Raw genomic sequence first — 27,890 nt, 5'->3', positions numbered from 1 at the left:
AACAATCTTAGAACTGATATACATCGTAGATATTTCCCCATAAAAACTTCAAATGCTCTGTTCATTTCATTGCTCACAACTATCTAACTTACATATCTTAGCAAAATAAACACATACCCTTTATTTAGCATGGCATATTTTGTTACTGAATGAATAATCAAACATTATATAAAAATGATCTGAACATTTGCCTCAAGGGGGAGCTTACAGTTCATTCTTGTAGATCCTTTGCATTTTCAAGCCATTCCAAGCTACTGTTCTTTGACAACATTATAATACAGCCTGACTACAAAATGTCATTTTTGCTTTGTTTTCAGTCAGTAAATCATTATACCTCCATGCTACTGTCCTTCCTAGGCGTCTTTGAAATCCATAGTGTGGACTGGTTTGGACTGGTTTTTGTTCTTCCTTTACTGAAAAATAAAAACATAAACTATTTTCAGTGCATGTGTGCTTTTGCAGTCCTGATTCAGGTTTATGATCAGACTTGGGTATTTCATCCCCGTCTTTGTTGCTTTCATAGCATAGGTTCCCCATCCACAAATGGGTTGTGCCCATGCTGCACCAAGCATGGCACCGCAGTGGTGGGTTGATGTAAGCAACTGTTACCAAAGTTACCAGACCACCCTGCTTAGCAGCACTCCTCCCACAAACTGAACTGACTTGGCCCATATTTTTTTATTTATTCAGTTCACATTCAACTACACCGACTCATACAGAGTGGTCTTTTCAGAGATGGGTGTGGACACTGTTTGACCAGGGTGGTGGGAGGCTGGGCGCTTCCCTTATCTGCAGGGGATGTATGGGGGACAGGAGCACAGACATCTCTGAGCTCATGTCCCAACGTGTTCAGGGTGCAGCCCACCCACCCCAGGGGGCTACCGCAACCCTGCCCACGTGCATCCTGGAGCTGCACCCCCGTGACCACGGTACACTAACAGGTGCCAGTGTGTACTGGTGTGCCAGGCAGCCTCTTCCCTTCAGGGCTTGATCTAACTTCTAATGAAGTAATGGCACATGAATCAGACTCCTAGCAATGAATGACTGGTAGAAAGCTTCCTTAGGCCTAGTTTTCATTCAAAACTGTCAATAGCAGGTTTTGTTTGGGGTTTTTTTAATTAAAAAAAAAAAAACTGGTTCCAAAAGCACTTGCTCTGCAACACTGCAAAAATGCTCACTCTAATCTTTACAGGGAGCCCTGAGGTACTCTGTAAGCTGATGCCAGTCTTTCCACATGGCTAGCATCTCTGCTAGGACTGCCACAACATACCACCTTCCCTCACCTAGACGGCAGATGACAGTACACTGCAATCTACTGAAAAGGCACTTCATGAGCCCCACTGCAGCTGTATTTCAATCAAAATGTTCTAGTTTCTGGCCAGCAAATTTCAAACTGCTGTTTTTTTTCCAATGAAGTAAAAACTAGAGGAGGAGAAGTAGCCCTACATAATTCTGTAAGTTGGAAACCTGAGAGTGAAGATCCCAACAGTCCGATACATTGTTTTACTCCTTTCCTGATATGTAGATGTAAGCGAGTTTGAGTTCATTTGAAACGTACTTTGAGGGAGCTGGATGGTACAGTAGTTTTTAGTCCCTCCAGACTTACCTCTGAAGTCCTACAAAGTAATGCATTATGTACCTGAGCCCAGTGGAGTAATTGAAGAGACTCCCATTGGTTTCAGTGGACTTTAGATCAGGCCACAATGCTATAAACAAAGCAATGGCAATGAATCAAGTAGTTTCAGCACTTCTTTCTTTAAGAAACTGATTCACTACTTTCTTCCAGATTAATACAGCAAAAATCAGGCATATTTTGTAAATTAATGATGAAATGCTTTGAATGGAGAGTCCTTGCCATACAGCAGGAACAATTTCTAAATACCTTGGATTAGAACTTTAGCTGTATAAAATGAGCTTATCCTTAGCAAACTTATGCTGATTTTCAACAGCTATACCTCTGGTTCAGGAAACAGGTTTTAGTAAGAAAGGTAAGGACAATGCAATAAATAGCTTGAGCATATCACTGTTTTGACCACCAAATGCAATGATAGAAACTGAGAAATATACCAGGTTGGAATTTAAACTTTCTGCAAGGCATTCAGATGATAATGGAGATGGGTCTTTGAAGCAGTTTCTCCTTGCTTCCCTGGAAGAAATGAAAGGGAGAGCATCTAAGCATGAATGAGCTGATCATTTCTACTAGCTACAGGGAAGATGTTTTGCTTTGCCTTATTACTACCCTTCAAGAGCCAAACGCCAGGCAAAATTAGTCATGACCTTTCAAGCTAGGCATGTCCTCGTTGGCCATGGATTGTGGCTTTCAGAGGAAAGGTCACCATGTTGTGGAAGCCTAAAAAAGAATGAGAAGTCAGGTTCATTTGGAAAGGTGGGGATCCCTCGTTCCCCAGCAGGACCAAATCCCTTTCCTAAAGCAATCGTCACCAGTGTCCAGATGATTAGTTCAAGTGGTTGCCTTTTTTTTTTATTTGCTTTTTACCCAAGAACTGCTTATTTGTGATGAACCAAAATGATTTGCCAGGCAGGTCATATGTGGAAATACAACTGAAAATAGATAGGGAAACATTTTTTAAAAACAAAGTTCTGTTTCAACAAATAAAAAAGAAAATACTTCATTTTTGGTGATAACAGAATATCCTCTTTTGACTTAAATGAATTTTAAAGAAAAATTTGTTTTATTTTCTTTCATTAAAAGCTTTGGTGCAACCCAAAATGAACTTTCTGGAAAAAAAAATCTGTTTTGATTCAAATCCATTTTCTCCCTGATTTTTGTATCATTTAATCTGTCAAACTAATCACCTAACAGAAAAAGTACAGTCTTCTAAGGTGAATTTCCAATATCTCTGTCATGCAATTTTTAAGTCTTGGAAGTTTAGATGAATTACTTCTGAATGAACTGCTATAGCATCAAAGGCCTGATCAAAGCCCACTGAAGTCAACACTACTATTTCTATTGATTTCAGTGGGCCATGAATCTCTCATTGTTTTCCCACGAGTATTTGAGAACTGAACCTTTTCTGGGGAGAGAAAGAGCTGCCAGAAAAGGTATGAATACATATATCATACTTACCAGGAAATCCAGGTCCATTGTAATAAGTTCCAGTGTTAGATTACTTATACAATTGATATTATATGATACATATGATTCCTTTATTACTCTTTTTGCTTTGAGTTTCCAACCTTCTACAGCCCCAACGCTGAGGTTTGGATACAGCCTTTCACAACAATGAATTTGCCTGCCATAAGACAGGTTGGAAAGTGCACGTTTTCCTTTTCTTTATAGGAAAGTGCATAACATAAAGACACAATCCAGTTTCTTTATGTTCACTTGTTTCAATGAGACATCTCTAAGGAGTGCTGCGACCATCAGTGTACACTCACTCATGCAGACATAAGCAGACTTGACATGTGGAGTGTTTTCTTACTTGAAATAGGGTATTTCAGCTATTTGCAGAAAATGCTAAATAAAAACCACAAAGAAAAAATAAATTACTCCTCCTAAAAGTAAGGAGGATTTTTTTCTAATTTCCTAAAACAGTGATGTCATATTCCTTACTAGTATTCCTGCTCTCCAAGAGGGATAACAGCTTGTGAATCTGTTTATTACCCTTGTTATTTTACCAAAATAGTGTTTATCCATAAAACATATTTCAGTTTAAACTCTTCTGAATTACATTAACTTGAGAATGCTTCCAGAAAAAAAACCTGCAGAATGAAAAGTATCCTTGAAAGTTTCAGAAATATTAGTTCAGGAAAAAAAAAATTAATACTATATGTTGTCATATCTTGGTATATCACATTTTGAGAAAGATAAAGTCCAAAGAATTTTAAAGCATGGATCAAAATATATCCTGTTTCATAGGCTGAAATGTTTCCTGTTTGCATAATAATACATCTGTTTGATATTACATCTATGTACATATATCTATGTACTTTATGCATCTTCTTTGACAGATACATGATGTACAAAGGAGTTGCACTGGTGTGTGGCTCAAAACATGTTTTTGCTTTTTGTTTTCAATTTATCTGCTCCAGTGGCCCATCTGTTGCTCGTATGGGATGTGCACTGAAACAGCATTAAACAGCTGCTGGCCCCTTAGGTTTATCCTTGGAAAAAACTGTAATTTTGGTCAGAAACTGAGGCGAGTCCTTGAGTTTGCCCTGTATCAGTGAGGACCTCACTATTATTCCCTAAAGCCCAAATGCTGTATAGGTGGTAATCATAATGGAAGAGGTGAAGTAAAAGTGCTGACAGTAGCTCAGCATATCAAATGGTCAGAAAAGATATCTTCTCAGAAACAGGTGAAGACCTAATGGCAACATACTTTGAGACCTGGAACTATTCCAGTGTATTGTGGAAAAGCCTAATGGTGAATGTTCAGCTGTAAACTACTGGGATTTTAATAGATGAAAAGATGCTTATTTGCATATTTGGAGACAGATGTAAGCAGTCTTTCAGTATGAATAGCTTGCCAATGGAAACATGAATTCTGCATTATAAGGCCATTTTGGATTAGTTCATTTTACCTTTTATGAAGCATCTGGAAACAGCAAGTCCCAAAAGCCACCAGTATCAACAGCAGTAGTGGTATAGTGGGTATTACAACATAAATTAGATTTGGAATTATACCTACAAGACAAAAAGTTCTCATTAACATCTCCCATGTTTAAATACTCTTAACCACATGAGCAATTATCTGGAGTAAAATATCAGAAATACATTAAATTACACAAGAGAACATTATACATTCCTTCTATAGGAAGAGCTCCAAAAAGATGACTCAGCAATATCAAGAATAAAATAGTACTTCTCCAGCAATGTGCAAAACATTAGGACTTAAATTCTGATATTTTCTATGTGCGTCAATGTGAGTTTTCCAATTTTAGAACTGAAACTTCAAATATTTAAAGACAGTATATTTCACAGCCTATTATTTTTACATATAACCTGTCTACTCAGTGTCCCTTACATGTTGGATTCCCACCCATGCAGGACCACAAGTGGAACAAACCCTGCTCTTGTCTCCCCATTCTCCTTAAAAGACAAATGTACACTGTCCCTGACTAATGAGGAGAGAGCTAAGGTGCTCCCCTGCATGTCGCTGGGCAAAAGGAGCAGGAAATGGTACAAGCTGGCACTCTTATCTAGCTAAAAAAGAGGATGGGTTCTACAACTTCCAGAAAGGGTCTGACTGTTTTTCAGTAACTATATGGCCATGTTTTGTAACAGTATACATTTAACGTACAAATTGTGGAGACTTTCTTACCCGTTGTCCTCTTCTGAACATATTTTCACTAGCAAGAATAAATGTGAATGTTCAGGTTGTGTTTGTTTATGAGTTTTGGAGAGACATTCTTTGCATTGTTCATAAAAATAGTATTGATTTCAAAATACAGTTCATCAGTATATCCATTCCTCTGGAGTACAAACAATGGGAACATCAGTTAGGAAAATGGCTCAAATCCAGCCAACAAGTGTGGAAAGAGAGCACCAGCTTTCCATAATCCTATGCTGTAATCCTGTAAAATCCTGAGTTGCTCCTCAGAGATGTTAAATTCCTTGAATTCAGGCCATGCTACAACTCTTCATGAACCACAGGACTCTGTTCAGGACATAAATTCCTAAATGGAGGAGCGGGGAGCACTGCAGCAAGCTCCTAGGCAGTAGGTATTCATTTTCAAAATATCAAGCATCAACTCTGCTAGAAATCTCAGCAAAGCATTTATCTCCTCTTAGCACGTGGTATTCCTTAAAACACAGGGTACTTGGGAGAGCTACGGCACAGTGCTTATTCTGCAGATAACTGAAAACTTCATGCCCCATCTGTTAGGAAAGATTCATTTGTGCCTTTTTTGTCAGCCTCGGGTATCAGATATAAAAGATAACGTACGCATGCACTACATGTTTGTTACCCAGGTTGGGAAAGAGGTGGGGACAAGATAGAGAGGCAAGGGATGAGTTACCACAGCCTAGAAGGAGGCGTTCCACAGCTGGGTGCACACTGGTGAAATCTCACATCTTGACCGAGACTCACCAGGGTCAGAGACAACAGCGCAGATTTCAAGGACTGCTAAACTGTAGATTTGGATCAAAGTTTGGGAAGACATGGAAATAATTTGTTTCCATGGTTACAAAGAGGACTGACTAAAACTTCTGAAGTGTTACTCAAAAGTATACTTTTTCAGGGCACTTCCTGGAGAAACAGACTGCTTCCTCCCATTGACAATAATGGAAATTGTCAAAGATTAATTTAACTGACTCCACTGTTAATATTTTTATCAGAACACTCAATTCATATGAATGCATTACCTGTTTCAGTAGCAATAACATGATACTGATCTTCTGGTTTGCTTGTGTCATAAGCATTTCCTGCTGGCACTGTCGGAAAAATACCTGAAAAGGATAATCAGACATTTTAGGAAACAAGTGAGTACAAAATATGGCTGTTATGTTGTTAAATAAATTAATAGTAATTACATCTTAATTTATATTAGGAAAATGAACATTTTCAGGATTGATTAAACTGCTGGCTATAAATATGTAAACAGGATTTTATCGTAAAATTAGGATTACATCTGGAACAAGAATTATTAGCAGTGCTGTTCTGAACAACACCATACATTTGTAGCTATTGCTCTCCAAAGGATTAATTTTTCCTATGTTCCAGTTCTAAACTATGGCTGCTAAACTTGTGTATTTTTGGAGGTTCTTGTAAGCTATCCTTATAATTATGTATTTACCATTGTAACACATTTAATGTTTCAAAATTCCTTACCGTAATCTGGCTCCACTCTGTCTCTTAATTCTTTTTCTAAGACGTTATCTGTTAAACAATATTTGAAATTAGTTGTTGAAGAATGAAAAGTGTGTGCAATAAAACAGATGTTTTAATTATTTTGCATGCAGTATCACAGAAATTGGTACATTCTCCAAAACAATAATTGCTTAATTCTTCAGCATTTTTTCTTCTTACCAAAGACTAGTGTCAAATCACTTCTAGTTCATGCTTTTTCGCTTCTTAGAAAAGGGCTATAGTTTATTCTAGTTCCAATTCTTGGTGGCCTCTGCTAGCTTACTGGCTAAATCACTGACTCCCTTAATTTCTTGTGCTGAATAAAACTCCTAACATATTCAAAGTTTCACTTGTGCAGATGACCCTAAAACAACATAAGAGAGGAAGTGTTCTTGATTAATCCTTAAATCTTATTCACATTTTCAAAATAATGCTTACAGAATGTTGGCTATGAAGCAAAACAAAGCAGCACAAGTTTGTGAGGCTAGATGTCAGCTTCATATAGTTTGGTTTTACAACAGGCAGCCCTAAAATACAAATCATGGGCAGTGGGTTCTATTACATCACATAAGGAAATGAAATTACCAAGAGAGGAATGACAGAATCACATTTCTTGTAACGCATCTGAAACTGGAGAACCGCTTCATGGCTTTGAGCTGTATTGCAGAGGCTTGCAAGTTTACTTAAGGCCATTGTTACAACTAAGAGTTTACAAAGATTACAGAGATAGTTACCTCATATTCAAAGGATGGGCATAGGAGTGGAACCTGCATGACTGTTTGAATACCACGCTTTTATCATAAGATTATATTAATATTATAGTGCTATTAGCCTGCAGTTGCGAGTGTCCTGATAAACACAGAATGCTGGGAGAAATCGAAGGAGCAATAAAGCCTACTAGAACAAAGGCAATTATTCCATCTACTCTGGCAAAAACTGGCTACATTTGTCTATATATAAAGAAAGATATCAAAATACCAGAAAGAACTGAGTTGCTGGCTCTAGACAGCAGAAGAGGAGATGAGTTTTTAATTTGATTGCATAATCAAACCTACAGGAGCTGGACAGGAACTAAATGTGGTTGCAATTACCAACATATAACTAAATTTAAGATCGCTGAATGATCAATATGATCCAAAGCCAGACTGAACATTGCAACACTAAATGCTGTCAAGGGAGGTACTATAAAAAGGGCTCAGAAAAATTGAAGCAACTACCAGAAATGCAGTTGCTGCTTGAGCAAGACTGCCCAATAAGCACTGCCCTAAACTTGCTGCTGATACAACTACATGCAGCTTCATCACGGTCACCTACAACCTCTGTGTTTTGGCCTGTGGCTGGTATCATACACCATATACTCAGACAAGAAAGCTGTGAAAAACAATATACTCAGATAAAGTGAAATTTAATATGCACGTGGCGCTTTAATACTGGTAAAATAGATGTACTTTGTATTGCAAATGGCTGATGTTGAAGCTACTGCAGTGATTTGAGGGGGAAAAGAAAAGGTCTTTTATAAGTCTCACTAGGTTTTACATAGCAAATGTAATTTTCTTACAAACACTGTGGTACTTTCTTCAGGCAGTGAAAGAAATGTCATACCTATTTATGTAATTTATGCATCTACTCTTCTTCTCCATGTGACAGAAAAATACATTTCTGGAGAATAGCTTGTTTTCCTAAAGAGCACAATTCCAACAGCTTGAAAAGTAAATAGCTACAATTCAGCAGTACTCTGTTTAGCTGCATAGCAATGTCAGTCCTAATAATAATCTACCTCTATATTGTTTGCCCTATTATATGCCTCATTATACACTAGTAATCTATTTCGACATAGTGAAAGAAATATAAATTCATTTTCATTGTTACTGTTATCACTTTGTTTTCTGCCAATCCAAAATACTCAGCATTTTTTCAGACAGTGAAAGAAATAGGAAAAAACAATTAGCACATCACAGCTAGAATGGTAAGTAGTTCACAATTACGGAATAATTCTTTCACTTAAATTTGTTTGTTTTTTAAAGGTATAAAATATACTTGAAACTGAGCCCTTTTAATCAAACTTGCATTTTCTGACATAAAAAATTTTGTTAACAACTTAAAACATTTTTATTGTGTTCTCTTATTTCAAAATAATTGGGATCAGTTGTAAAAGTAATAAAATTGTATATGTTCCTTGAACGGCCTGTGTGAACAAGCTGATAACTGATCACCATGACAGTGATAGTCACTAATAATTTTGGAAGCAGAAATACATTTGGGGGGGTGGAGGTAAAACGTGTGGGTATAAAATGTGCGCGTATATCATCAAGCCTTCCAAGTATTTAATATTTGCTTGCAACATTAATTGCCATTAATATCTCTATTAAGATATCAGACAGTGAGAAAGATACCTATCCTCCAAAAGTGGAGGACAAAAATAGCCTGGATCTCTACAGACAGATGGACCTCTACAAAGAGTGTGATTATTGCTAGATCATGAGCACAGAGAAAGCAGGTAGGAAATTGCAGAATTAGGTAGGTCAAATAGCTGCTAAGAGTAGGATTTCATATACATTCCACCTTTCAGCTTAGTTTTTGAAAAGCAGACATACCATAAATTATTTGAAAATATTTGCATGATCCTTCTGAAAAACATGTTTTCATTTACTGTAAGTACCACCAAAAGTAGAAACTGTTATAGGGTCAACTTGAAAGTTTACTTTTCACGTCCTTTTTCTGTTTGCACAAAGTTCTAGTTCACAGTTCATGTTTCCTCTACTGACATATACAGAACCTATGTCATGTCTGGAAGTACAGCCAAACTGCTTAAGATCTGGCTTCTTCTGTTACCATCTGAACAAGTGTGCATCTGCTTTTCATATCTATAAATATACATGTATGAACGAGAATTTTCTTCCTGCTGTTCTGGACTTCTATTTTCTTTCTTTAAGTCAAAACTTTTAGAAACAGTCATCCACAGAAGCTGGTATAAAATATCAGAGGTCTCAAAGTGCAAGTACATTGTAATTTTTTTTTTTACAGTAGGACCAAGAGATGTCATCACTTGATAGCGACCAATGGAAGTAGTAAATAACTACTTAAAACACTTTGTGGAGAATAAAATAACTAATGAGTTAAATCAAAGTAAACCTGGGAACGCATGGCAGCGAAGCTAACCTTGAAAACATTCTCATTGGGTACAGATACGTTTACCTAATTACTACTAGATTTTATATATTACTTCCCCTGTTAATGTCAGCTCAGCCACTCACACACCAGAGGAATCAGTATCACAGGCCACAAGACATTTGCAGATTCCTTCACAAAACAAAGGGCAATTGTTTTCCTAAAAAAGTGTCCCACCTGTGAAACGTAACTTCAGTTTCACGTACCTGGGCCATACTTGCAGATAAAATTGTGCTTCATGTTGCATCTATCATCATTCCATTGATAAAGGTATGGCCCTCCCAGACCAGGGTTTGCAGTTGGCTGATGATACATCACAACACAGGCTTCACTTCCACAGGAAGGCTCATCTGTATACCAGTTTCTAGTGGTACACATAAAGACAAACTTTCAAATTTTGAAGGTAAGGTTCACCAGGACACCAAGGAAAGGAGTTTGCATCAATGAAAACATGTCAATCCCAATTGTCTCATTCTCTTCAAAGAATGCTGCATTTCGCACAACTCCTCCATGAAAGGAGCTTATTGTCTGGGCTCCACATTTCTGGATCTTAAAAAAAAAATTCTAACCAAAGCACCTCTGCAGAAATAACATCCCACTGCTCTGCTACCTGTTTTCCTTCCTATCTGAGTCTTACTTGTCCCGTTGCCCTGAGTCCTGTGAGCTGCTGCTACTATGGCCTTCTGCTTAATCAAGAAATTAAAGGCTTTTCAAAAGACAGAGTGGAAACAGAAAAATTTACACTAAGTAACATGCATTAATTTACTTCGTGGCTGGCTCCCTGATTCAAGGTGGGGCAGAAAACATCCAAAAGCCACACAGAGGCAACTTATGAGATGGGAGCAAAGAAAACTGCAGGCTGAAGTCACACTACGCCATCCTTTTATAGCTTCAAATTGCCAGCTCCCCTTTAGCTGGAGAAGTTAAGGAGGGATGCTACTAACTTAATGGGGCAGCAAGTCTTCAAGCTTCTTTCTAGAAGACTTGCTGGGCATTTCACTCTCCATTTCTTTCCACAAAACTTTCTCAACAAGCAGTTTTACACACTTACCTGAATGGTGAAATACTTCCATCAGCCCACTGGTAGAGGTCAGGGCAAGCACGTGAGGTGGCTAGTCCATCGTCACTTCTCCACAACCCAATCCAGAAATCACCGTCAGAAATCCCAGAGCCTGACTTAGTGAGGTTTTGCAACATGTTCTCTATTAGTTGCTGCTCAGCTTCACTTTCCAGGCTCAGCAAAGCCCCACCATCAATTTCACAAGCTTGGCGAGCCTCCTGAAAGCCCACACGTCTGGACAAGTCCTGGAAATAAGCTAACTTGTAACAAGAACGCTTGAGGTCACCATAGCACACCTTTTGACCTGAAAAATACAAATATGAGAGTTTTTAGAGTATACTAATGAATATCACAGCTGAACAAAAAAATATAGCACAGCATGGATACAGTGACGGAGAAGGACAGTAGGTCTTGTGCCCCTCTATGAAAGGGCTCACAGTGATACAGTGACACTGCTGAAAACTTTAGCTTTAATTTAAATCACAAATATTATACAGTTCATAGGAATCTATGGCTTTCTTCCCAAGGCCTGTGAAACTCTCACAGACACTGAAAACTCCTACTAACTTCTAGAAGAATGTTCTCTACTTTAATGACTGTACCATCAAGCCCCTCTGTTAAAGCCAGGATCTACTTGGAGGGTATTTTCTTAACTATTTCATACTAATGGACCAACTCCACTTCTATTTGGTAATCAAAGCTATCCGAGCTGAAAAAAAAAAAACATTTAAAATTGTCAATTTTAGTGGCAAAAAGCAGCTAGCTAGCTAGCTAGCAGCTAGTTAGCTAGCAGCTGCCAGCTAACCTTGAGAGGGTGTAGAGATGGGGCGCTTAGGGACACGGTTTAGTGGTGGACTTGGCAGTGCTAGGTTAACAGTTGGACTTGATGACCTTAAAGGTCCTTTCCAACCAAAACAATTCTACGATTCAATGATTCTATTCACAAGGACCTCACAGCTGCTCTTCACTATGTGTCTAAAGACAACCTGCAAGGCTATGTGGAAAGAGAGTGCCTGCTCCTTTAAGGGTATGGTCAACGACTTTTTCAGTGCAAAAAGGGATAATAAGAAAAGGAGGAAGCCATAAACAAAATACAGAGATACAAACCTGACAGGAAAACTTAATGGAGAAAAAGACATGGAAAAAAAAACCTTGTCAAACATATTGGTGGGCTATCAAGAAACCATAGGCAAGCAGGACTTTGCAACTTCGTAAGGATGCACATCTGGTGAGCCAGGATGTTGAGGTGGTTGGTGGGACTATACAAACTGATGGGGGACCATGCAGGGTTAGGGAATGAGGAGGAATGGACAGAAAGAGGTATAAAAGAGGCCAGTCACGTGTGAAACGGGGAGTGCATGTGGGTTTGGACGTATGCCTTTACTAGCGACCTTCTATCCTATCAGCTGACAAGGAGGAGGGGACTTGCCTGTCTATGTTTCTTTTATGTGGGTCCTGCAGGTGGGTGCTGTTGAAGGCAGTGCCTTGTCTGTGGCAATCTGTGTGATGGCCATGTCATTGTGGCGCTGCAATACCTGCTCAGCTTTGCTACTGGTTGAACCAGCAAAGGGAAAAGCGGCAGCCACATCCCTCAGCTCAGAGAGAGGCCCGGGGTACCGGGGTGGGCACCAGCAGCCAGGCAGGGGGGAGTCCTGGGACTGAAGGTGCTGGAGGAGGAGGTCACACTCAACATCCCTTAACACAGCCAACAGAAACACCAGGTATTAGCACATATCACAATACTTTCCAGATATCATAAAGAAGCCCTGTGATGCTTTCAGAAAGCACTATATCTACTGCATTCACACTGGTTTTTCCTTGCCCTTCAGAGTTATGTCTGTGGAAAGAATCAAAAGCCACATGACGAAATAATGTTTTTTCCTTCCAGTTCTTTGGAAGAGAAAGACACATGCCTTTTTCCTAACAAGGAAAAATAATTATCATCCTCTTCAACGAGTGAGATTCTCTAGAGTTTATTCAACATATAGAACATGTGGAATGCACAAACTCACTTACCAGCTGCAACTGAACTCCAGTACGTTTATTTGGGGACAGAAGAAGGGTTCTAAATATACATAGATAGATAGATAGAAGGAAATAAGCTAACCATCTCTTAAAAGATCAAGTGTTTTTCACTATGGAAATTTATCATTGGAGAAGAAAAGTAGGAGAGTTTATTTTGCTAAGTAAGAATTACCAAAGGATACCAAAGTAACAAGAATTACCAAGCATTATCTAGAATGTTTAGAAATGAACAAATTTTATCATTTTACCGGAAAATTTTGCAAGGACAGTATTTTATTGCACCATGTTAGTTTTGCATTTGAAAGTCTTGTATTTACTCCCACTCTTAAGCAAATCCAGATACCTGACTCTCATGTAAATAACCTCTTAGCTTTACCTTTGAATAGGTTTTATCCTGGTTTACCTTAAAAAAAAAAAAATTTGTCACTGGGAAACAGCAACATCATCCTATAACTTAAGTTGTACTTAAGTTTTTAGGGCAGTGTTTTTCTATACACAAAGAATAAACATAGAATCAAAGAAACCTAAAAGATAAGATAAAATTAATTCTTCTTGCTTTAGTGTTGCTTCATTTTCATATTTAATGACAGAGTAGCATACTTGCCATAGCAAATTGCATACAGCACAAGAGCCGACTGAAGACTCCTCTATACTTGCACAGTACATAGTTTCAAGAATTTGCATAGAGTAAGCAGACTGTATCAAGGTTGCATGAACACAGGAACGTAAAAACACAATCATCTCATGCTTTTCAGCTAAATCTGAAAGTATCTCTTATTATGAGGATCGTTTTTTATTGTGAAAAGCTATCTAAATTATAGGGACAGTAGTCATAAACTATGTTTAGTTTTCTAGTGTTTCCTATGATTCTTGTAACCTTTCAAAAAAAAAAAAAATCTCTGAAACCTTTTCTTTATGACACCCTATTAAAGTTCATCTGGGAGAAAGACTGTAGGTAAGAGAAGTGTCTTTGCAGTCTCATTCTTATTTAGGCTTGGCAAAGAGACTTCTGAAAAGCCACTTGTTTATCAGTAATTAATATGCTAAAGTAATACAGGAATAAGAATAACCTAATGTAAGGACAGGCTTGTGCCACTGATATCCATGGAAAAAGCCAGGCTCTGACATTAGGAAGAGACCACCTCTTTGGACTTTCTCTGATAATGTCCTGACAATGCTGTGTATGTCCCGATTCCTTTCCTGCCATTTCCCCTTTATTCATATAGGTTAAGGGCCTTGCTATCAATGAATGCAGTAAGAGCCATAGTCCTAGCCTAGCAATGATCCTGGACAGTCAAGGAGCAGACCCTTTGTTACAGATGCATATGAAATAATGGGTTTCCTCATAAGACTTCTTGGAACAAAAAGAAGAACTACCCCTATTATCACAGTAACAAAGTGATAACTCTAAATGCTCAACAGCAGGAAGTTCAAGAATGAATGTTGCATGTGAAATTGCAGCTCATTCCCTTCATCTATAACATTGCAATTCAAATTTTGCAAACATGATTACAACTTTTTTATTTTCCCCAGGAGCTCTGTCTCATTGACAGGATAGAGTGCACAGTGAAGATGGAGCTGTTGAACATTTTAATCCTCACAACTGGGGGAGTGACTATGGCTTACTGCCAGGGTGCACATATGTACACAGCAGTGCAAACATCCAAAGGCTAGCACTGAATTATGTAGGGCACTAACCATTTACAAGGAAAAGGGACCACATCTCTCCCCGTAACTAAAGATTGGATTCAACGCATTAATTCAAGATGTATATGCAGATTTATGGAGAGTCCTTTGTCCATTGTCTTGCTCTTTTTATTTCCCAGACAATTTTTAGAAATAAACTCTTTTATGATTCCTTTCATTCTGTGCACATACTCCTCCTTGACATCAAATAGTTAAGTTATGAGCAAATTCAGGTATCAAAATATCCCTGTCATGATTGCAGTCATGCAGGAACATTCAATCCACTGAGATGAGCGGGCTGGCTGCTATCAATCTCAATTCCCATGCTGCGCCTCCCTTTCACAGTAAGATAGCTAACTTTCCATCTGTAACACACGCATCCGTTCCCCTTCCTTATGTGTTTCTCAGGTGGCTGAAGTGCCCCCGTCACTCTCTCTTCTCATGCACAGTCTCTGCTCTTCTGTGATTGCCCCAAAACCTCAGTCAAATGACCTCTCCAACAGGACAAATGGGTCCTTGCTGGCTAACTGACCAAGCTTCTCCAGTGTAATTATCTTCCAGTCAGCTCCTGCGTAGAGACTCATGTTGCCAAATGGCACACACTGTTTCTGAGCTGCTATAAGGCTTGTGTCCTTAAGCTGTAAGTTGTGCTGTATACTGGTCCAACACGGATGTTGCATCAGTGTCAAGGCTCAGCTCCATCACCCATACCCAGCTGAGGAAACCAGGTGGAACTGGTATGGAGCTGGGAGGGGAAGGACAGGCACTTGTGGTGCACAACAGTCGCAGAGCCGCTCAATAGGTGCCACTGCAGCCCCCCAATACATGCCCATTTTCTGGAGTCCAGTAACAGCTTGCCCCTATTGTGCAGAGCAGGAAGCCTCCTTGGAGTTACAGAATACAGATGTGAAGGCCTAATCTGTACCCAAGGGTTTTTCTGAAAGGGTTAGTGAGTTAAAATCTTGAAACTTTGTGTGAAGGCTTTTTTTTCTTCCCCTAAACTGATCTGAATCATTTTTGAGGATACTATTGTTATTGCAGATGTTTGTGCAGGGTTAAATAACTCTAAAATCAAGTATTATAAATTGAAAGAATTGAACAAGTTAAAATGTGCATACAGTCCAACTCCTGAACTACTTTGCTTTCATTTGTTGCTCTCTACACCTGTGGCAAAATAAATAATTTCCTCCTTACAGGCTGGTCATTTGTGCAAGAATATACCTCTAGAAAACAACAGAGAAAACAGTAAGAAACCAAGAAATATTTGGCATTAAGAGTCATCTGGTGTGAATGAAGTATGTGATGCAGAGTAGTAAGCTTTCCGGAAGAAGCTGTGAATTTTTTTTTTGTTCTAGCTAATTTAGTCCCTGTGTATAGGCAATGACCTACTCTGCATCTTTCATTTGTTCTTTTGAAGAGGACTTTTACCTGCTGTAGCAGAGCTAGTTCAATGTGTTAATGAAAAACTGTAGTTGTGACTTAGTAGCTGGCAAATCAGTTGACGTTTTAGTGCTCTTCTTGGATGGAGCACGCTGAGATGTCAAGTTTTCAAGCTTCATTTTTTACAGCTTTCTGTCACTACTAATTTCTGAACTACAAAGCAGAAATAATTTAGCAGTGAAAAATGACAGAATGGACAACATTGTATAGCAGACAAGGTAAGTATGGAAACATTAACCATGGGCTTTTTTACCTTCTTCTAACATCTTTGCAGCAGACAAGACTCCACTGTTAATTCCAAAGCAACATTTGCTATTTCATCTGTATAAACTGAATTCCAATTTTTCTATCACAACTGAATAAAAACTAGATTTGTAAGCAAGTCTATTGGAATGAATCAGGCTAAGATCCTATGCAATGTAAACAAACATGTGCAAGTTAGGCTTTTACAATCTTTCCACAAAAATCTGCTCTGTGCTGCTTGAGATGAAAGAAAACATGAAGGAAAACATTGTTTCCTCACAGGGTATCCAGAAAGGATAAAAAAGAAAAGCATGTTATTTTTTAGTCCTCCCTACAGCATGAGACCAAAGGTCTAACTAATTAATTTAATAAGATCTAAGAACTCATTCTTACTGTTTTCCCTTACAAATGCTCAGACAAGTTGAGGTTTCAACCAACCCTATCTGTCTGCAGATGTGAAGGTGGAGTGCTTATACCCTTTCCTTCATGGAGTGTATCAGCTCCTTAATCCCTGACCCACCTTCCCTCACTCAAGCAGAACAGCCCAGACCTTGGTCAGAAGCAGGCATAGAAATAGGCAAAACATACACTTGGCTTGGTGTCATGAACCCACACCTTACCTTTTCATCAACAATTGCTTTCTTGCCTGTTGAAGGAAGAGTGCTGTGTTGAAGCAACAACTAACAGACAGACAAAAACTGTTCTCCTTTTTCCCCAGCTGCAAAACTGCAAGATCAGGTCTCCCCCATTTCCTAATGGAAATGTCTTCAGGTTTGTTCTTTCTACCCCTCCTGCATATACCAGCCATGCAACATAGCTCTGGCCCTGCTCCCTCAGCCTTAGCAGTTCTAGTTGCCTACTGCAGAGAACCTGAACCAGCTGAAATTCCCTTGCACTCACTTTGTCCCACCGTCCTGTTAGCTGAAGAAAGCAAGTGTACAGTACTTGCTCTAAGAAGTGCTAGCTACCATTTCCATCCATATGGATGAGTCTTCACCCTTGGGTGTCACACAGCAGCTCCACAGTAGAATGTTTCAGTATCAACACCAAAACAAAGACAGCTTTTAGTTGAAATACTTGATACTTAGTTAAAACATTTCTGCAGATTATTCTGCAGGAAAAAAACCTCCTTCAAAAAAAAGGAGAAACAAGTGAATACTCAGCTGGTATTTCAATCAATTATGTCTCCATTATATTTTAATAATGATGCTCCATTAAACAGAAATAATCAGTTCCTTTAGGTCTGTCATGACAGAAGTTATAGCGAAATGTCATTTAGAAGCAAAAGTACTGATCAAGTACCCAGCTCAAAGACTCATCTCCCTAAAAGCACCAGGCTCAGTCCTAACTACACTCCCACAGGCCATGGCGGGCACAAAGGTTATCCTGAGTAACAAACATGACTCAGCTGGAGGTTTTGAAGATGTCAGGTAGAAGATAAGCTCCTCACTTGTAAATCCCATTCCTCTTCCTCTTGAACCTCAAACTAACCTACAGGCCAGGGTCCGCTACCATTAGCATCTACCTAGACCAGTGGCGAACAGCAGCTGCATGTGCGTAGCATATGTGAGGAGAGAACAAAGGCATGCATAAAGCCTGCTGTAGAAAAAGTCCATTATGTTTTCATATTGTGACTTTTTTCTTCCCAAGACAATGGATTCAGCAGAAAACACAGATGAGCATTTGGTGCAAAGGAATGTGAAATATTTAACACTAACCAGAGTCCCAAAGGTCAGCATGAGGCTGATGGAAGCCTCTGAAAATAAAGTAATAAAATAAAGATACAAAGACTTAAGTGATCATGGAATAATAAGCAAGACAGAAATCTATGCAAATTAACCAAAATATTCCACTGGCTAGATAATATTTCTCTGCTTGTGTTATGAAGCCTAGTCCTGATCTTGAGTTTGTGTGAGCACATTGACCTCAGGGGCTGTGTAACCAGCATACAGGGCACAATCTGTTTTCACCTGTCCCCGTGTCACAGGGTGCTCCATGCCAAGTCCCAGTAATGCACTTCATAATGTGGCCGTAAGAGGCTAAAAGGTATTAAATTTTCCTAATCACATTTTGATTCAAAGCTGATGCATCTTGTCAACTGATCTTTGTATTATCCAGTCAGATTTTGATTGGGTTCAGCTGCTGGCCATGTTTTGATATATTATGTTACTGCTGTTGATGTTTTACTGCTCATATTTGTGTCCATCTACTGAACTTAATTTGTTTTTTTGATGATTCATAATACTTTTTTTAAAAAAATACTACTGTGATAAGATTTCATAATTACGTTCTGTCTTCATTTATGATAAAAGCAAATTGCCATCTTCTCTCCTGAAGTTTGTAATACTGAAGACACATTGTTCTCTAGTTGAGTCAGTATTCAAACCACAGGTGTTGCTCAGCTCACACTCCTGAGCAGCTTAAGAAATTCCGTGTGCTAACAAATTTGCCATTCAAATACAAACTGCTATACAGATCATATGCCAGCCTGTATTCATATTAGTGTCTTCATAGATAACTCTTCCATACCTTAATAGATACTTTTTCCTCCCACCCTCATAATAACCAAGTCTGCAGAGAGAAGAGACATTCATTATTGATTTATACTTTTTCTGGATTAGGGGTTATGCCTAATTGTCATAATACAGTTTCTCTAAAGTGATTTTTCTTTTGTGAAAAACTTTCAAAGGTTCCAAGTCCCTTTCAAAGGCTTATATAAAATAACTGAGAGCTATATTCACCTATTAAGTAGCTATACTTCAGGTAGATACATGTACAGGCAGACAGTTTGAATACATCATGTCATAGAGCCATTAGCATGTAGACAATGTCTAAGGTGGCTTAATAGAGGCTGGCCCCAGCCTCTCTTAAGCAAAACTCTTTTATTACCCAGACTTCTTACGATACTTGTCTTAATGGAGTCCCCTTCTTGCTAAATTCTTAGGCATTAGCTTGTAAAAATTACAGATGCATAGATAGCATGTATAAAATTGTAGGTAAAAGGCAAATTCTTTCTATTCTCTCTCAAACACAGGCCAGATAATCTATTTACAGTCATATCTTGTGAATTAGCAAAGATGACGACAGAGCTCCTCAGACACCAGCCAGACATCTCTAGGATTAATGTAACTCTTGCAGAGAGAGAAAACAGGGGACAATGGAAGTTGTAAGCAAAAAGAAAGTACTGTATTATACCGTTCATACAGATATTTAGTACAGCTATGCAGAATACGAGGATACACAAGAAGCGTTTGTCCCAGTACAGTCCCTGTCTTTATTTTCTCTTTTGCCATGTGAAGTGATTCTCAGTTCATTTATTGCTGAAATTGAGTTTTCACCTGTATGTCAGCCTTTATTAGTTATGCTGTTGTGTTTCCAAGCACTTTTGGGGACAAGGAGTTGACTTGGTTATTTCTGAATAACAACTGATCTCCATAGACCCATAATAGCTACACTTTTACAAAAACCGAGCAATCGGAAAGGAGACCTTGTGTTTGCACAGGAGGATTGGGCAGTGCTGATTTGAATATTAAAGAATATTACTTATCACTAACACCTGGATTTTGCCATCTGGCTGAATACAAATGCAATTAAAATGAAATCTGATAGCTTCCCTCCCTATTGCAGCAGGATAGCTGGTTAGTAAAATGGGTGGTTAAAAAAAATATACATATGAACACTGATGACAAGTGTTGATCTAAACAGATTATTTTGGGGGAGGTTTGTTAAAGCCTCTGTGCTCAGAACCTGCACTGTCCTAGGTCCTGGGAAGATGCAAGCAAGGATTCCTTGTCCTCGGACAAGGTGTTTTTCATTGTGTTGAATAAAGCACTGGGATGATTTGTCTTCCCCAGAGCAGCCTACAAGTTTGTCTGGAATGGATGTGGTGTTCAGAGACCAGCTTGTTCTTGATGTCCAGGGAACTGGAATACCTGCCCTCATGAAAGGCTGCCCTCTTCACCAAGCAGCGATAGGCTTATTCATTTGTTTCACAAAGAAAATGACACACACATGTATTTCTTATAGTTAGCTTCTCAGACCTGGCACACGTGGCAGGGATCTCAGGCCACTGATAACAGAGCTGTAAAGAAGTAGCTTGATGTCTAAATCTCATTAGAAGCTAATCAACACTTCACCATCCAAAATTACCCTTGAGGGAAAACATACAATTACAATCATGTAAATCAATACAGGGTAAGTGTCTTCAACTGGAAAATAAATATCCATTTTTATGAAACAGTTTTAGTCACTAATTCGAGTGATAAGTTGGTGTCAAAAAAAAAAGATCTATAAAGTATTTCCCCAGTACTTCTTTTTCGCCCACCTCCCCCTCCAGCCCCCAGTCAAATCATTAAGCCCTGACAGTTTTCCTTTCTTCTAAGTGAAACATACCTACTTTTTGGCATCATCTCCATTTCAGATATCTAGCACATCATAAATTTAAAGCCTGAGATCCATTTAGCTTTTCCTGTAATAACAGTTTCCCTCTTTTCTGATCATGTGAACTTTATGGGTATATATCACAGGGTTGATCATGGCAGACAGCCACTTACTTCTATAAGGGGCCAGTGCAAAACTGCAGTGTCCTAGGGGTTCATGCAAAGTGCCAACATAGTCGCCAAGACAACCCCCTAAAGACTGCAAGTTGCCTTCCCTTTTCCCATGTTAAGAAGGAACTGAGACTGGTGTCAGACCTATATTTTTCCCTTGTCTGTCTTTGAAAGGACTAGCGACACTGTCACTGTGAGCAATGCAGGCTCCTTGGCACCACTGAGCATGAGGACAATGCACTTAGAATCAGCACTGGCACCCACAGAGATGACAGGCTTGCATTTCAGTGAGGCACAATATGCACCTTCTCAATTGGTAATAAGAGAAGAGTCACCATGAGCATAGGACAGGGAACATCAACATTTTCTTTTGCAATATGTACTCAGGACCTCAGTTTCCCTAACAATGAATTATGTCTGTTAAAAAAATGCAAAATTACCCAAAGTATAACACTCTTCATGGGTATAAATAACCCTATTCACTTCCACTAACACAAGCAGGGAGGCCAATGATAGTACCCAAATGTCAATGGCATCTATTCGAGCCTCTCCAAAATAAGAGGAAATACAATGTATTAGAGATGTACACATCCACAAGTCTGCTCCAGGATGTGGATTATTTACCCAGGATTTAAAAAAAAACAAGCAAACAAAAAAACCCCAATCAAACCACTTTACTGCTGAAGCTGTTAGTAGTGTTTTTGCTTGACTGTTTTCACTTTTCTGAGGTGTCTTATACACACACACAACCATAATAAGTCTTTTATATATCACAGCCTAAAGACACACCAAGAGTGTTCCATGATTTCAGCTGTTTAATAAAAAAGCATAAATACTGACACAAACACTGACAAGACTAGCAAATTGAGTCCCTTCATCAATAGTTTTCTATGTAGCTGTGAAGATCAGAACATATTTCCCAGATACTTTTAAGACAGACATAATACGGCAGCTAGTAAGTTGTTGTTAGCATGTTGTGGAATAGACTTGACTGTAGAGTCTGAATGGCTTGAGTATAATGTGTGCCAGCCTAGGGGAGCAGGGAATGTTCTTATTCTCCTGTCCCAAACCAGCATTTTCACACATACCTAATTTTATATACACCAGTAGACTTCCTCAACAGGATTTCTCACAAGCAAAAGTGTAAGCCATTCTGAGAGTTTCTGCTGATTGCTCATGTCTTATTTTTGTCTCTAGAAGGAAGTAGTTCATAAGTCTTTAGTCATTAAAATATACTCTTCCTCGATCATTATCCAGAGCAAGCATCATCCATTCTCTTATTCTTTTTCAGCAAAATTTGAATGCCTTTTTCCAAGTAAGTGTATTTTCATGGATTTTTTTACCAAGATACCTGTATTTGCCACAGATGTAAGTAAAATTTATATATGTATATGGATGTGAAATTATATTAATTTCCTTGGTTTACAGACTTAAAGTTTCCTAGGGTGGAACATCTTATATGCATCTCACTACAAGAGTGCAACAGAGTGCCCATCTTCTTGCATAAGTTCCACAATTAAAAGAGAAAGCAACAGGCAAGTCCAGGCAAGTCCTTGCTCATTCACCTTCTACCAAAAAAGTGTGAAAAGCCAATCCACATGGGATCTTAGAATTGGTGACAGCAAAAACAGAAGGGACCTTTGAGGGGAGGAGAAGTAAGTTTGAATATTTTTCTCTTAGGGTAAATTATCCTTATTATAAAGTCAAATGGAAGTAAATCATAATTGGTTAATTCACATCACATGTATACAACCCTGTGTGGAAAGAAACTGTTGAGATACATAGAGTGGAATTCATCTCACCAAAATTTAGTCATTCACAATGTACCTGTCCATATCTGAGCTGGCTCACTGATCTCACTATGTACACAACTGAAAGAAACAGGCGTTTTTAGGATGTATCTGCAGTACTTTCAAGATCCATGTTAAAATGAAATATTCTAAAAATACTGATTTTTTTTCCTTCACTGATTATACAGTCAGCCTAGAGTGATTAGCTGTATACTGCAGCTACATTTAGCTTTAGTTAGAGCCATGCCAACTGTCTAGTTAGGACTCAGTATTTCTTAAGATTGCTTGGAACTGAAGGTCCTAATGCCTGTCAGTGGTGGGAGTGGGGACTGTTTCAGCAAGAGACTCACATAATTTTTGACTAGTGAGTGACAAGTATAAGTATGGGATTGTAGTGTAGAAATTACTATCAAGTCATTGCTTCATCTTACTCATTTCACAAGTACTATACATTCTTTTCTGATCCATGAAAGACTTGCAAAGAGAAAGCAGTCATGAGAATTAGTTTCAAAAAATAGTGCTGTATAAAGCACTCTGTGAACCAAAGCATGTTTTCCTGCAAACATCTTATAATCAAGAAGTTTGATCTACATAGGATCAGACCTGAACTACAGAGAAGTAAAGTCAAGGTACAGAACATGACTTCAACAAAGTGTGAGACTTTTCTGCACCTTGCTGCTGCACTTGGACAGCCTTGTCTCATGGGGAGCAAGAAAAGCCATGTGAAAGACAAGCGGACTATCCATACCATCCCACACATTATTTATCATAGCTCCCTCCATGGTAGGTATTTTCTCCTGGGCCCGATAGCCAAGTGAGGTACTAGGGCTTGGCAATCATGAGTTTGAGAATTGCAGTGCCTTCTTCCATCTTTGAAGAAGATACTGAGAAAGAGAAGTTGTATTCCTGGAACAGTGGCATGCTCACCTGAAACAAAATACTAGAATTTTTCATCACTCTTTCCTTAGCCCCTGAACAGAGTTGCAGTCTGGCCAACCTGCACAGCTCTGCCCCATAGACAAGGTAAGCTTTACAAGGTTGATAAGGGGCATTGCCTCTAATCTAGAAGTCCGATTCCTGAAACTGATTTAAGTACTTTGGTATTTCTACCCTGCTATAGAAGGACACATCCACCATCACACAACTCAGGTTATCAAAACTATATTCTCATCTACGAGTCACAGCAGTTTACCTAATATAAAGTGTCTTTCCATGGGGTATTAACGGAATTTCTTGGTTAGGAGCAAGGCATGTTTAGTAGAAACATGTATTATATCCAAGAGTCATCACCTCATTTCACTTTAAGAACCTAGATCATTGATTTATGCCCAAGAAAACATTGCTCAGAAGGAGAGGCATTAATAAAGGAGTCTAGGGGAAGTTAAGTGCCCACCTTCCCTTGCAGTTCTCAAAGTCTCAGCTTCAGTGATTACCGAGACCTACAACTGAACAGAAAGATCTTGTACCATGTGGGTATGCATGTCCATTAAAAGCTTTTCTAGTACGGAACCGAACACTGGGCATTCACACTGAAATGTTGTGTTCAATACACAACTGTTGCATGTGGTCCTGTAGATGAGACCGGCAATGTTTTTTCAAATTATACTTCCTCAAATTCTGAGCTACAAATATAGCTTAAATTTAGCAGTCCATGCCCCCTCCCACTCAAAAAAAAAATCAGTACAAGGTTTCATCTACAGAAAATACTTAAAGTCTGACAGGCAAAACTCAGGTCTAATAAGCAGGCCAAGCCAATTGAACTAAATTAAATTGTGCCTTTTGAGAAAGGGTTTGTTATCTCTATTCAATTCATTACCCATGAAGATACTTCTTTAATTATCTTACTTTACAATATTTTATGACCAACTCAAATCTGGTCATAAGCTGTGCAAATGAATATATCCACATCCTTAAAGGCATCTGAAGCAAATAAGCCTATAGTTTAGTGGCAACTCTTGTTGTTTCATGACCCACCAAACATTTTTCTTCGTTTAGTGTTTTATATATCCAAATACTTTTACACCAAAATAGATACATATTGCTCTGAAATACTGTATCAGTATTTAATCTGCTATTGATGCATAGCAATAGCAAAGAGCAAAATTTTAAAAGCCACAGAAAGACAAAAAGACAGCAAACAGCAGTCATTAAACTATAACATCTATGATTAATACATAGGCTGTTAAATGATTAGTAATAAGATTAGCTTGCATCTTTCCTGCCCAATAGATACTTAAAGTAATTGCATCTTTGCAAACTGCATTATCATCACTTCATGTTCTTCATGATGTCATGGTACAGCAAGGCAGACTCAGCAGTTTCTCCTGAGCCTGCTTTGATTTTTTTTCTTTAAGAATCAATTCTCTGGCAACACTAGATACTTGGATATGGAGGCTGTGAGCACCGCTCACAAAACATCTAACTACATTAAAAACTACAAAACATTTGTATTATTTCTCTTTAGCAATTCCCGAATTAAAGATGACAAAGAAATAACACCTAAATGAGAATTGTTTGATGCAAATAATAATTTTGATTATATTCTAGGAAAATTAACATACTTGGAAAAAGAAACAGAAAACCTTTACCTAAGGAAGTAGCATTTTGAAAAGTTAGACACTTCCTTCTCTGCCCTCTTGACACTGTGGTCAAAACGGCTGCAATTTTGCAATTACTACTAGGTCTGCTGAAAACTTAAGGCAGCAAATGTGAATCTTTCAACAAGTTCCAACCAGCACTCAAGTCAGTTTCAGGAACATTTTCTATGTGAGTAATACAGATTATATATTTAACTTACTTTGAATGAGAGCAGCAAGATTTCAATTTATTCTAGATTATGATGACTGAAGCATAAATTCGCAATTTTTCAGAAACAGGTCTGTTTAAGTTGTGGATTTATGATTTTAAATGAAAGCCTGTTTAAGTCTATATAAATGTTGGTTCTTGTATACATTGAAGCTAGATGGAAGTCAGGTGGACAGCACACACAGACCAGTAATTCCATAGTACTATTTCTTGTTTATAAAGAGTGCTGACTACTAGTACTAGACCTATACATGCACATGTAGCAGGAGAGGGGTGTGGTCCTTGTGAGAGATAAAAGAGTTCTCCTGCCAGTATTTCAGAATATTCTGGCACAAGCATACTAAATGTCTTTGGTTGTTATTGCCTAGTATGGATCCCCTTTACCTAACAAATAGAACTTCAGCTAATACACCTGATCGTACATCAATGGTTCCTTCTGTAAGTGGCTTCAAATCCTCTCTTGTATTCTACCAGTCAAGTATTAGCCATATAATACAGTGACATGAGACTCATCACATGCTTTGAAATGCTTCAGTGAAATATGGGGTAGAGCCTGCATTCTTTAAAAGCCCCGAAGTCTTACATGCATCTAGGAACAGTTTGACTAAGCAGTATACACATATTACAGAGTTTTAAAAGCTGGACCTCTAGTCAATTTCCTACATATACCACTTAAATGCAAAAGCTTCAGCTAGCTTAGGGCACTGGGTTTCCTCAGCCACACATGGACTCCTGCACTGAGAATACTAATGCAAAATGCATCTCATTGATGAGTAATTTTCACTATTACTTAAAATAACAAAGTGTAACATGGTATTCATATAAATTGTTAAACTAAGAGCTTTGCTGTATTGTGTATGACCATACAATTTACATTATAAACAAGGTGGATGAAATATTTCAGGGTACACTTCAGGCAGGCAAGCTTTTTCAAAATGTTGGAAGTACTGCTACTTCACTATTGTTTCCTGAAAGATGTAGTTTCACCAAAAGCCCAACAGCACATCTCAGTTCTGCACATGAACTTGCTTCAAATAAGCCATCACTGAAATGGTTTAGTGACTGTACTCCATCAGTAAATAAGAAAATTAGCTGAATTCAACAACCAAATGTCTGCTACAAAAAAACTACAAAAAAGTTTTCTTGACATGCTACCATTAACAGCCTCTGAAACAATTGTCTACAAATAATTTGTGTTGTTCTGGAATCAGTTTGTAAAGGGACATGTTCGTACCTGCATATACAGAAATTTACACACATAACTTGTTAACAAGTGCAGTCAAGTGTGTAAATCTTTGTTTCAAGACAAATGTATGGATGTGCTTGCACACCCAACGTGCCTCCAAAAGCATGTTAGCTTTAGCTTGGAGAATTTGACCCAAAGTGCAATTAAAAAATAGCCTTTTTATTAAATTTAGCAGCTTCTGAGCACATGCACCTGTGTGCCGGAAATACACAATGTGATCCTACAGCTTTTAAATTAAACCTAATCTCAAATATTAGATATATATTTCTGAAGTATTGTATTCTTCTCAGCTGCGAGAGTTGTAGATACATCCCCACGTAACAAAGCTATTCATGCTGTATGTTCTTAAAAGTTCGCTTTTTCCTCCTAACTACATTACAAAAAAGGAAGAAACATTCCTGTACAGATGCAAACAAATCTCAATGTACAGCTGTTCAAGAAGCCACTGTAGCAAGTACGTGCTCTACCTTTTTAAGCAATTAAAACAGAGCTACATTACGCAGGCAATCGATCAAATCTAAAAGTCTGTCTGTGCAAGACAACACCGAATCGGCAGGAACCGACTTCAGACTGCCGCAGAAGTTTGGCAGCCCGGCTTTCTGCCTCCGGAGACCCAAACCTACAGGTGCCTCCAACTCCGCCGGTCGCGCCGGTCCCAGGGCAGCCCCCCCGGTGCCCGGGCAGCCCCCTCCCCCGGCCCCAGGGCAGCCCCCCCCCGCCCCGGCCAGGACACGCTCGCTGAAGCCGGCGCTGCAGCCAGAGCCCCTCCGAGGCGGCGGGGGCGGAGGCGCGCCCAGCCCGCTCCCGCGGCGCCCTCCGAAGCCGACTTCACAGCTTGCCGCCAACACGTGGGTCACTTCACGAGTGGGTCCGGTCCCACTTCTTCCCCGCGGTGGTTCCTGCTCCTGCGAGCGCTGAATTCCCACATCGGCCCCCGCACTGACGCCGGACACGATACGGCCCCGCGCACTCACCGCTGAGGACGCGCCCGGCGAGACCCCCGGGCCCGCACAGCACGGCGGCCGCCAGCACGGCCGCCAGCCCCAGCCCGCCTCCGGACCCCAT

At 39.1% G+C, this 27,890-nt stretch overlaps 1 protein-coding gene across 1 annotated transcript; it reads right to left on the bottom strand.

The window, feature by feature from the left end:
• Positions 1–44: 44 nt before the first annotated feature.
• On the bottom strand, positions 45–27,890 carry CHODL (chondrolectin). Its single transcript, XM_068395223.1, has 7 exons — positions 27,800–27,890; positions 11,032–11,344; positions 10,187–10,344; positions 6,795–6,842; positions 6,329–6,412; positions 4,546–4,648; positions 45–413 (listed from the first exon to the last, which is right to left on the bottom strand). Exons 1-7 carry the CDS (start codon positions 27,888–27,890, stop codon positions 329–331), a joined length of 882 nt encoding a protein of 293 aa, XP_068251324.1. The 3' UTR covers positions 45–328.

This window comes from Nyctibius grandis, chromosome 2 (assembly GCF_013368605.1).
Source record: "Nyctibius grandis isolate bNycGra1 chromosome 2, bNycGra1.pri, whole genome shotgun sequence".
NCBI classification, from domain to species: domain Eukaryota; kingdom Metazoa; phylum Chordata; class Aves; order Nyctibiiformes; family Nyctibiidae; genus Nyctibius; species Nyctibius grandis.
Note: the sequence above shows the minus strand (reverse complement) of the source record. Positions and strands in the feature narration are given on the sequence as shown.

Excerpts from the sequence above, each read along its gene's own strand:
- CHODL (XM_068395223.1), bottom strand. The coding sequence starts at position 27,890 with ATGGGGTCCGGAGGCGGGCTGGGGCTGGCGGCCGTGCTGGCGGCCGCC. Across the intron at positions 11,345-27,799 it reads CGCCGGGCGCGTCCTCAGCG|GTCAAAAGGTGTGCTATGGT; the intron begins GTGAGTGCGCGG and ends TGTATTTTTCAG. Across the intron at positions 6,413-6,794 it reads CAGAGTGGAGCCAGATTACG|GTATTTTTCCGACAGTGCCA; the intron begins GTAAGGAATTTT and ends TATCCTTTTCAG.